The 12817-nt window shown below is 41.6% G+C and overlaps 1 protein-coding gene across 1 annotated transcript in view; it reads right to left on the reverse strand.

Annotated features, from left to right (window-relative positions):
• The window catches only part of FAM171A1 (family with sequence similarity 171, member A1), a 105102-nt gene that overhangs the window by 19315 nt on the left and 72970 nt on the right, over window positions 1-12817 (reverse strand). The window contains exon 5 of the mRNA XM_008567533.1: window positions 11105-11281. Coding sequence (XP_008565755.1) covers window positions 11105-11281 — 177 coding nt within the window. The remainder of the gene's footprint in view (window positions 1-11104; window positions 11282-12817) is intronic.

Consider the following 12817-nt stretch of genomic DNA (forward strand, 5'->3'; position numbering starts at 1 on the left):
CACACACACACACACACACACACACACACACACACACACACATATGTGACAAGCTAGTAATATTATTATTATTAAAGACTTTATTTTAGGAGTTTTAGGTACAAAGCAAAATTGAGAGGAGGGTACAGAAATTTCCCACATACCTTCCCCCCCCCCCCCCCCCCAGTATTGCCCATTAGCAGCATCCCACACCAGAGTGGGACATTTGTTAAAACTGATGAACCTACATTGACACATCATTACTACTCAATGTCCATAGCTACCTGTTCAGTAATGCTATTTTCATTTTCTTCAAGTTATAAACATAATTTAGTGCTTTAAGAACTCCCACTTCCTGCCGCCCCCCAAAACACAATGAAATGTTAAAACATCTTAGATCTGTATTTTAATTCAAACTCCACCTTCAGGAGTAAGCTGGTTATGACTTACCTAAACGGATTAATTAAATGAGCACAGCATCAGCAGTAAAGTTCACCATCTGAAGCAGAGATGAACCTACTACAGGCCAATTTCGACTGGGTATTTCTGAGTGCCTGATACGTATGCTCCATACATGATAAGAAGCTGGTACAGCTACTACCATTTCCATAGCAACCCATACACACTCTGCATGCTGCCTGTGGGGAAGGCAGTGAAAACTGCATCCTACAATGTAGCTTCAACTCTGAGAATATGCTTTTATTTCTGTCATCTCATTAGAATGAGAGCATTCAAATCAAGTAACCTAAGTTACCATTAACAGCAGAAACTTATCAAATACAGAATCTTCGACCTAGATTTCTTTGCCACTCGATGTCAGTCGGTCACTTTAAATTCAAATCATTGACCTGGTTTGCTTGTTCATAAGTGACCATTCCCCAGGGCAACAAGTCAGATCTGAGTCTGACAACCCCATACAACAGACAGCCATCTGCTGCCCTAGTTATAGGCAAAAAAAAGAGTAAATGTCTACAAACGCGAGCTGACATAATCATCTCTTACTCTCCAGAAAGTCTCAGCAAAGAGGCATTTATCATGACCAGCAAACTTCCTTTGCAAGAGCTGGGAGGGAGACTGCTTCTTTCAAAGGTCAAACCATCTCCTGCACATGAGTGATAAGGAGGTGTGTATATTCACTTTATCCCATCCCATTCCCTCTCACACACCTTGACACCGAGGACACAGACAGAACACAATTAGAAGATGCTAAGTTAAAGAATTCTGCTAACTCCTCAAAGGAAAAGACTTCCATCCACTAAAGAGAGTCCTCCTTTGCTCCATAAATCAAGCAGCATTTTAACACAACAGCTTCAGCAAAGCATGTAAATATGGCAAAAGTTTTGAATCTAATATATTTAAGTTATGCTTCTTAAAAAAACCCCATTTTTATTGAGGGCACATATGGCAATCAGTCAATTCATATTATTGTAACAAAATTTATTGTAACAAAATCCAATGTTATTGTATTCTAAGATAGTGTTAATTAGGTCATCCTCTGATGAATACATAGATTGAAATATGGAGATGCTAATTTCTATAATGAGAAATTCTTTGCCTGTTCCAAAAGAAATACTTAAAAGACAACTGTGATCATTAAAAAAAAAAAAAGACTACTGATAACTCGCAGCATAAAATACTGATCCAGCTCTAATGGTGTTTGAAAGGGAGCTTCTGTAGATCTCTTTCTTAAAAGTAAACTTTCAATAACCCAGCAGTCATGGATTAAAGTACCTGAGTTAGAGTTAAAGCATGGATTTATCAAATTTGTGTTAAAACATGGTTTTATCATTCAAACAGAAGTCCCATTGAACTTTAAAAGAATTTCATCTTTCTTTACAGAATTTGAAGTCTTGCTCTACAATGAAGGTCACTCTGAGCATCAGTTGTCACTCCTGGCAAAATGCAGGACTGTCTGGCTAACAGGAAATACAGAAGTTGTGGCTGGATCTGCACCCCAGTTTGGTCCCACAGAGTGTAGAACACACTTGCATTGTAATATTAAAAAGGAAAGAGCTTCCCCTTGGAAGGCATTTAGATCAGGGGTCACAAACTCCTCTGTAAAAGACCAGATAGTAAATATTTTTGGTTGGTGGGGACATAAGTGTCTCCTGCAATGACTCAATGCCTGGGAAGCACTCATGGACAATACACCAGCACATGGGCATGGCTGTGCTCCAATAAACTTTATTCAGGAATGCTTATGTATGAATTTCATACAATTTTCATGTGCCATGAGATTAGTCTTCTTTTGATTCATTTTTCCCCATCGTTATTAAGGTATAATTGACATGTAAACATTACATATATTTAAGGTGTATGATTTTGATGTTTTGATACGTGTATCAAGGCTAATTAATATATCCATCACTCACAGTTACTATTTTCTTTTCTTTTTCTTGGTGAGAAAGTTACTATTTTCTTTTCTTAAGTGAGAACACGTAAGATCTACCCTCTCAGCAAATTTCAAGTACACAATACAGTACTGTTAACTATATTGATAATGCATTACGTCTCGAGAACTTACTCTTCTTGTATAACTGAAACTTTGTACCCCTTGACCGATATGTCCCCATTTTCTCCTTCCCTTTCTTTTGATTCTTTCTTCTATCATTTAAAAATATAAAAACTGTTCTTAGTTTTTGAGTCACAGTTGGGCCACCCTGATTTAGAGAAAACATTCTCAATGGATTTACACGTTGCTAATTCTGGCTGTTAAACAATTTGGAACTGGTGATTATTTTGACTTACCTTAAAAATAGATAGTGTAAAGTATGAAATAATTTGAAGTGATTATTGTAGTCATAAATAGCAACTAATTAGTAAATTGTGTTATGTGCTTAAGCTATGTTGAAGCATTCCTATTTTCTTCCTGATCTGAAAATACCAGCTTTGGAATTTTTTATTTAACTGAAATATTTTAATTTCTACTTAGATAATGATATAGAGTAAGTATAATAGTAAAAAAAAAAACCTTATAAAATATGTAGGCTTCTATCGAGTAAGTTAAAGAACATATGGTTTCTTTGAAATGTCCATCCAATCTTAAAGTTTTCAGAAAACATATTTTAACTCATTTGATTATTTTTGAATGACTATCCAAACATTAGCTTTTCTCTGTGCACATGCAATCTGTTACAACCGAGAATTTGGCAGTTACATTTTTTCCAAGTAGATGCTAAGTTTAAAAGACCATTTAAATAAAAATAGATCAACTACACAATGAAGATTCCCAAAGAAAAAAGGCTCAATACCATGACGATTTTTTCCAGAGAGGAAATAGGGTATCAGATCATTTATATTTCAAAGGCTTCATAGCAGTATGCATTTACTTTGTTTTCACTGATTTCTATATTGTATTATTTTCCTATTGCTGCTGTAACAACTTGCCACACATTTAGGGGCTTAAAACATCACAAATTAATTCTGTTATACTTCTGGAGGTCAGAAGTCCGAAAGCAGTTTCTCTGGGCTAAAGTCAAGGGGTCGGTTCCTTCTGGAGGCTCAGAAGGGAGAATTCCTTTCCTTGTTTTTTTCTGCTTCTAGTAGCTACCTGTATTCCTTGGCTTGTGGCCCCTTCCTCCATCTTCAAAAGGGATCACTCCAGTCTCTGTTCTGTCATCACTGCCATCTCCACTGCTTTTGACTCCACTGGCAGCCCTCTTACAAGGGCGGCTGTGATTATATTGCATCCATCTGGATAATGCAGGATAATCTCCCCACTCAATCACATCTGCAAAGCCCCTTTACCATATAAAATAATATTCACAGGGTCTGGAGATAAGGATGCAAAAATATTTGGGGGCAGGGCATTATCCAGCTTGCCACATATATAAAAAATTTTTTTTTAGATTAATTTTTGTTGTTTGTGAACTGTATAGAAAATACAATAATGAGAAGAAGGATGCTGCTTTTACACACCGGCGCCCTATTGGGACAGCACATACGACATACATACAAATTCCTAGAGAAAGCTTCATTGTATTAGGAATGTAATCTTTTATACCTCCAGCCCTCTTCATCCATATTCAGATATATTCATTCAAAGAAGAGAAGGCAGGGAGGACGAAAATAATTAACAGCAGGGATGGAGAAAAATCCAATATAGGGCCGGCCTGTGGCTCACTCGGTAGAGTGCGGTGCTGATAACACCAAGGCCACAGGTTCGGATCCCATATAGGGATGGCCGGTTCGCTCACTGGGTGAGCGTGGTGCTGACAACACCAAGTCGAGGGTTAAGATCCCCTTACCGGTCATCTTTTGAAAAAAAAAAAAAAAATCCAATATAACTGTTCCTCCCTCAAAACATCACCTTTTTATTAAATGTATATATACATATTGTATATACAAGCTGAGTATCCCTAATCCAAAAATACCAAATCTTAAATGCTTCGAAATCTGAAACTTTTTGAGCGACAGCATGACGCTTAAAAGAAATGCTCATTGGAGCATTTCAGATTTCAGATTTTCCTAGTAGAGATGCTGAACCAGAAAGTATAATAATGCAAATATTCCAAAATCCAAAAAAAACTTGAAATCCAAATCAATTCTGGTACCAAACATTTCAGATAAGAAATACTCAGCCTGTATGTAAAGGCAAATTCTATATAGTCATCTTCAATACAAACATTATATCATAATTCTAGAACTTCTGACTTTTAAAAACATCTAAATTATCCTCATCTGATTCGATCATTCAACAAACATTTTAGTTGGGTACCCAGCCCATGCCAGGAACTGTCCTTGATCACAAGGGTTCACAGTGAGGGTGCAGGTAAGAGCCAAGTAGCTGCAGGGCCGTGCCAGCTCCCAGCACCACTGCAAGTGCACGAGGTGATCAGGAGGGGTGTCATTCTGCCTAGGGGACAGACAAAGGGATTGAAAAGACAGGTTCTGCTAGCACAAAGTGACAAGCTACAAGGGAGACCTCAGTGAGTCCAGAGAAGGGCAAATAGTTTGGTGGGATGAGCATAGGGATGATGATGGAGTTTGGGTGTGTTGTCCCCTCCAAAACTCATGTGGAAGTTTGATCTCCAATGTGGCAGTGTTGGAAACTGATTGAGTCGTGGGGGTGGATCCCTCATGAATGGACTAATGCTCTCCCTGGGGGAGGGGGGATTAATCTCTCTCTCTCTTGCTTCCTCTCGCCATGTGATCTGTTTGTACCTGCCGGCTGCTGCCACTTTCTGCCATGAGTAGAAGCAGCCTGAGGCCCGTGCCAGATGCAGCTGTCCCAGAACTGTAAGCAAATAAACCTTTCTTCTTTATAAATTACCCAGTCTCAGGTATTCTGTTATAGCAACACAAAGCTGACTAAAACAGGGGAGTACAAGACAGTGGCTGGACAGGAGGTGGACACGGGCAGGGGCTAGCTCTCAGAGATGTGTGTGCCATGCTGCAGAGCCAGGGCTTCTCACAAGCAGTGGCTCTTAGACATGCTCACCAAGAGAGCAGTCTGCAGTTTTGAAAGATAACCCAAGTGGCAATACCAAAGACCCAGTGGAGGGAAGGAGAGGTGGAAGGCGGCCAGACAGCAGCTGGGATTGAAAAAAGGGGACAGTCCCAGCGGGGGTAACATAGAGAAGAAGAGCAGAGGGCAAGCTGGAGAAATGCTGGTTGACATGGACCAGACAGGGCTGTAGGGGGTGGGTGGCGAAGAAAATAAGTAATTGCGGATAACTGTGAGGTTCTCCAATGGTCTGGGAGATGATGCCCTTAACAGAGAGAAGACACAGAAATGAGCCATGTAGAGGTCAGAGTGCGGGGAGTCGGCGAGTCTCAGTTGGGGGCATGTTGAATTTGAGCTTCCTGCAGGGCATCCAGAAACAGGTGTCTGGCAGATGGTCAGGAACGCAGGTAGCCGTAGGTGTGTGGGAAGCAATTCAATGCCCAGCGACGGTACATAAAGTTAGTTAAGAGCTGGGCATAGATAAGGCAGAGCCCAGGGGCAGGCAGAAGAAGAGGACTCAGGGGGACACTGAGTCAGAAGGTCAAGGAGCAGGGCCTTCTACAGAGGAAGAGAAGGCACCAAATGCTGCAGAGACAATGAAGAGGATGACAAGGTCACCTGATTTCCCAATTGGGCAGCTGCTGAGGAACTTAGTGGCATTTTTTTCAGGAGACTGGGGAGGCTAAAGAGGGGCTGTGGGGGGCTGAGAAGCAGAAGCAGTACATGGGAACAATCTTCCAAGAAGCCTGGGCTGTGGGAGATCCAGGACAGTGGCACTGTCATAGAACACCTTCTACAGAATGGGGAGACCCCTGTTTACATAATAAACTCTTAGGGTGTACTTGCTGAGTACCAGGCACTGCACTGAGCTTCTTACAAGCAATAACTCACTTACTCTTGTGATGGTTCATTGCATGTGTCCACTGGCCTAGGCCACAGACCTTATATTCACTGCTGTGAAGGTGTTTTCTAGACGAGATTAACATTCAATCAGTGGACTTTAAATAAACCCGGTTGCTCTCCATAATGTGGGTGGGCTTCATTTAATTAGTCCAAGACTTTAAGAAAAAGACTGAAGTCCCACATGGAAGAGAAATTTCTGCCAGCAGACTACCTTTGGACTCGATCACCTCTTCTCTGGATCTCCAGCCTGCCAGCCTACCCTGCAGGTTTGCACTTGCCAGCCTCCACAATCGTGTGGGCCAATTCCTTAAATTCTCTCTCCCTAGGTATATGTATACACACACACACACACACACACACACGTGTAATATTATGTACTCATTAAAAGTGACAATGCTGAATAATAATTAATGCTATAGAAAGACGTTCATGCTATACTAATGATTTTTAAAAGCAAATTATAGAACAGTACCTAGCATACAATCCCATTTCTATTAAATATGCTTTGTGAAAGGCAACCTCTAAGATGACTTCCATTTCTGGCATTGTGCTTTCAAATTTTTACTGTATTTTTTATTTTCTCTTGGCTCACTAGTTCAGAGCAAAGCAAGCTACAATGCTGTATGCAGCTCTGCAGAGAGGCCCTTGTGGAAAAGACTTAAAACCTCTGGCCAGAAAGCAATAAAGGGCATTCAAATTGGAAAGGAGGAAGTCAAACTATCTCTGTTTGCAGGTAACATGATACTGTACATAAAAAAAACCCTAAAGACTACACCAAAAAATTACTGGAACTAATAAATGAATTCAGTAAAGTGGCAGGATACAAAATCGAGACATAAAAATCAATAGCCTTCTCATATGCCAACAACAAAATAGCCAAAGAAGAAATCAAGAAAGTAATCCCATTCACAATAGCTAACAAAAAAATGAAATACCTAGGAGTAAATTTAATGATGGAGGTGAAAGACCTCTGTAATAAAAACTATAAAACATAGGTGAAAGAAACTGAAGAGGACACAAATATATGTAAAGATATCCCATGTCCATGGGTTGGAAGAATTAATATCATCAAAATGTTCATATCACCCAAAGCAATCTATACATTCAACATAATCCCTATCAAAATTACAATGATGTTCTTTACAGAAATAGAAAAAAACAATCTTAAAATCCATATGGAACCACAAAAGACTCCATATAGCAAAAGCAATCCTGAACAAAAAGAACAAAGTTGGAGACATCATACTTCCTGACTTCAAAATATACTATAAAGCTACAGTTACCAAAACAGCATGGTACTGGCATAAGAACAGACAAATAGACCAGTGGAATAGAATAGAGAGCCTGGAATAAACTCATGTGCTTACAGCCAACTGATTTTCCAAAAAGGTGCCAAAAATATACAATAGGGAAAGGATGGCCCCTTCAACAATGGTGGTGGGAAGACTGGATATCCATATGGTAAAGACTGAAAAAAGACCCCTATCTCTCACCATACACAAAAATCAAAGTGGATGAAAGACCTAAATTTAAGACCCAAAACTATGGAACCACTAGAAGAAAACATAGGGGGAAATGCTAAGCAAAATGGGAGTGGGCAGTGCTTTTAAGAAGAGACTACAAAGGTACAGGTAACTAAAGCAAAAATACACAAATGGGACTACATCAAACTAAAAAGTCTCTGCACAGCAAGGGATACTATCAACAAAGTGAAAAGACAATCTACAGAACGGGAATTGACATGAGCCTGGGAGCTGCAGCCCCATAGGGTCTCTGGGACAGGAACCCCCAGTACTACACTGAGATTCTGCAGGGGAGCTTTGTTGGGATGCTGCCCCCACAGCCAGTGAAATGGCATCCATGCTGGATTTGAAATCAAAGGACGAGAAAGCTGCTGAGTGGGACAAGAGGATCGAGGCTCTTCTGTGGCAGAATGGGGCCCTCATCTGGTACTGCCAGCAGATTGAGGATGCTAACAAAGCTGAACTTGAGGGAGTGGCAGTGACAGCTCCCCAGAAGGGCTGCTTGGTGGAGAAGGAGAACGTGGCAGTTGAGATGGAGAAGAGCCCGGGTCCCTTCCCGAGGTCTCCTGTGACCCCTCAGCCCCCAAGGGCCAGCAGGGAGTCCGTGCCAGTGCAGGCTGGGCATCCTAAGGCTGGGAGCACAGTACTGGGGAATAGCCTGAGGAGGATTTGGGGACCATGGCTGGAGGGGCTGTGGCCGGGGAACCCTCATCTCTCTGGAGCTGGAGATGCCTCAACCCCCTCTGGCAAAACTGAGGAGCAGGTGGGGTAGTGCAGGCAGAATGTGGAGATGACGAAGGAGGACATGGAGAAGACCACAGCGGGCAGCACCATCCCTGACCCTGCCAGCGCCCCAGGATGTGCCTGCAGGAGAGGGTGCTGGAGCCCAGCCGTGCAGAACTTCCTGGATGAGCCCCAGCGTGGTAGTGGGCCCTGGGGGAACCCGAGCAGACTGCAGGGAGGGCAGCCACTGGCATGGGTGCCACTGGGGGGCCCAATTTTTAGAGGGTGGGCTATGACCTCAAGCACGGGTGGCAGGTTCAAGGACAGCCCAAGCCCTGACCACGAACCATCCCACCACTATGATGACCAGGCCTGGGCCTGGTCCCCCAAACCCCCCAACTTTTGGGGAGTTCCTGTCTCAGCACAAGGCTGAGGGACAGCAGCCCGTCTAGCCAAGGCAGCCCCCCGTGACTAAGGTGACCATGATGACTCCTGGGAGACAAAAGAGGCAGTGTCCCCATCCCCAGAGGCCCCACAGCCCACCTTCCCCAGGATACACCAGCAGCTACCTGAGACCCCTGGTGGCTGGGGAGGGCAGTCCATGCCCCCTCTGTACTGTCATGGCCCTGACCCTGGAATGCCCGCTCCCAGAACCTGCCCTGGCTGTTCAGAGAACCCTCCTCAGTAAAGAATTTGCATCCTCAGGCTGACCTCATGGCTCACTCGGGAGAGTGTGGCGCTGGGAGCACAGCAGCGCCAGGAGCACCGAGGCTGCAGGTTCAGATCCTATATAGGGATGGCCGGTGCGCTCACTGGCTGAGTGCGGTGCGGGTGACACAAGCCAAGGGTTGCGATCCCCTTACCGGTCACAAAAAAAAAAAAAGAATTTGCATCCTTAAAAAAACCCCTACATAATGGGGGAAAGAGCCAACTACACATCAAGGGCTAATATCCAGAATATATGAGGAACTTAAACGACTGTAGCAAAAATACAAACAACCCAATTAAGAGATGGGCAAAGGACCTGAACAAACATTTCTCAAAAGGAGACATACAAATGGCCAACAGGCACATGAAAAAATGCTCAACATCACTAATCATCAGGGAAATGCTGGGGAGGATGTAGAGAAAAAGGAACCCTCCTACACTGCTTGTGGGAGTGTAAATTGGTGCCACTGCTGTGGAAAACAGTATGGAGGTTCCTCAGAGAAGTAAAAACAGATATAACTTAAACCCAGCTATCCCTCTACTTGGTATGTACCCAACGGAAATGAAATCAATATGTCAAAAAGACACCTGCACTCCCATGTTCATTGCAGCACTATTGACAATAGCCAAGAGATGAAATCAACCTAAAATGTCCATCAATGGACAAATGGATAAAAAACTGTGGTATACATACACAATGGAACACTACTCAGCTATTTAAAAAAATGATATTGTATCATTTGCAGCAACACGGATGGAACCAGAAACCATCATGTTAAATGAAGTAAATCAGGCACAGAAAGACAAATACTGTATGACATCATTCATATGTGGAATCTTAAATAAAAAGTGGTTCTCACAGAAGTAGGAAGTAGAATAATGGTTGGGTGGGGGGAGGAAACATGGGTACAAAACTGCTATCTACAGTAAGTGAATCATTATGCACTATATGTATGTACTGAAACAACATACTGTACCCCACATATATGTACAAGTAAATGTTAAAATTAGAAACAAATAAATAAAACCCCTGGCCAATAGCTGGCAAGGAACTGAGGCCTTCCCACACCATGTGAATGAGTCTGGAAGCATGCTTCTAGCCGAGTTGAGCCTTGCTTGAGATCACCAGAGCCTTGGCTGACAGCCTGGCTGCAGCCTTGCCAGAGACCCTGAACCCAAACCCAGCTCAGCTGTGCCTGGATTCCTGCCCCTTAGAAACTGCGAGACCACAGATGTTCACTGTTGTTTTAAGCTGCTAAATTTCAGGGCAATTTGTTATGCAGCAATTGATAGCTAATACATACATGCATGTGAAATGGCTGGAAGACTAGAACTCCAAATATATTAGTGGTTTCCTCTATGTGTAAGATTATGGGTAGTTTTCATTTTCTTTGTTTTGTACAGCATTGGCAAATGTTTTTCCTTTTTCAGAAAACACGAAATGAAAACCACATGACCAAGAGGGATCATATGACTTTCTGAAGATAAAAGGATAAAGATAAGGAGAGCCAATTTTAGCTCTAATAAATATTTAAAATTTTTTTGAGTAAATAGCTCTTTAAATATTTTTTTGAGTAAATTAGCTTAAATGTCCCAAACCCAAACAAAAACCAAAAACAAACAAACAAAAAAAATAAACTCAAAAAGAGTGCCTGAAGGCACAGCGAGGTAAGTTTGACCCACTAGAAACCACACAACACACCATGAGCAGCAGCATTCACTAACCTTGGGGAAAGGAGACTTCCGCAGGCTTCTTAAAAGGAAAATCAAACAGAAATGAAGTCATCTGTTAGCCGATTGTCGGCGCAGAACTCTTGCTTACCCAGCTTCTGGTCAAACCGCCACGCTGCGACATAGGCATTGTGCCTCAAACTGCTCTGTGTGGCCAGGGGCACAGTAACATAGATGGGACCATCGACCAGCACCGGTGTTCCATTACTACTGAGCAAGTGGACGCTGACGGCTGTGATCGGGGTCAGGTCATATCTGGTGCCATTTCCTAGAAGGAAGAGGCATTCTCCATCATATGCATGCACATTAGCTCCATGGGGTAGTGACAACCATTTGCAAACAATAGTCACCAACTATCATTTGCTGAGGACCATACCTCCCATATGGCTGGGACTGTATTAAGCATCCTACATGCATAATCCTTACCGCAACCTTGGAAGGTAGGTAAAATCCCCATCTTACACATAAAGCAACAGGCTCAGAGCAGGTAGTAACAATGGTAGCTGGCTTAAGGGGATCCAGCTCAGGATTGCCAATCTAACTATTGTACAAATCACTGAAAATAACTTCTACACAATGTGAATCTTGCACACATGTTAATTACTCGGCAGATTCAAATAATGAAACCAAATGTTTTAGATTACAGATTGTTTTTTATTAAATAATGAATTTCTTCAAGAATTGCTTCAAAGTATTAACTTACTTCTGCTAAAAAATACATTACTGAAACTTGGACTTGAAATATTTATTAGTTATTTTAGTCGCTATTGTTATTTTGGTCTGTTTAAAAGGAATTTAATATACTGTACCAATTATTCTCCATTAGAGGACTTTTGTCCAAGCCATCGTTTTAATGACTGTGTACTTTACAGATAGAGAATGCTTATGAGAACGATATTTGTACACTTAAGCAATCCATTTAAGATTTTCTCGAGTGAAATATATCATACAAAATGCATCCTGTCATAATTTTATATCTTCCTTGAACAGAATAACAAAAACACAGTGATAAAAAATTTATAAGCTACATTAGAATACAATCTATAGGTTTTCTTATTCAGCTACTTCGAAACTTACCTGATAACAAACCTCCAACTTGGACTAAACTTAAAGGTTTAAAGCAAATCTAGTGAATTTTAGAGTTTCGACAATGAGTTACAGCTAAATCTTTTTTCTTAATTTTGTAAAGTTTATTGGGAACCAAATGTGATATTGCTAAATCCTTCATAGAGCAATTTCTATACAGCTAACAATAGCACTGCCTTTTATAACTTATATCCCCCTCTGTTTTTCAATAAACAGGCATGGGAATGGAGATTTCTTCGAAAGGTCTAAGTTGGAATCATAAATTCAAGTTCAGAAATCTTTTAGTCTGGTTATTTTATTTTAGGGTAAAGAAAATAAAAACCCAGAATTTACCATGTTTTGGGTCAAAATATCTTGTGAATGGAGACATAAATGTGCCAGTTGCTTAAAGGTGTTTTAGTAGCAAAAGCCAGATCTACAAGGTACCACTGTAGGTCCTGTTCAATTCTCTCAACCAGATACAACTTAAAACTACAGAGACATTAAGTAACTTCCTAGACTTTGTATAAACAACTTAGAGATAATGTTTTCCGTTAGGAACTGCTGTTTTCTTTCATCAAACTTTGATGTCTGATCACGGAGTCAACAGGTAGGTTAGTGTGGAAAAGCACGAGAAATGACATCCCCTTCCCCTCTCTCATCACCTTTTGATTCTCCCTCCTCCAATCCTGCATATTCCTGGCCCAGGAAGATGGGGGGTGGGGGTGGGGGGAGGTGG

The sequence above is a fragment of the Galeopterus variegatus genome, unplaced genomic scaffold (genome assembly GCF_000696425.1).
Source record: "Galeopterus variegatus unplaced genomic scaffold, G_variegatus-3.0.2 Scaffold326, whole genome shotgun sequence".
NCBI lineage: Eukaryota > Metazoa > Chordata > Mammalia > Dermoptera > Cynocephalidae > Galeopterus > Galeopterus variegatus.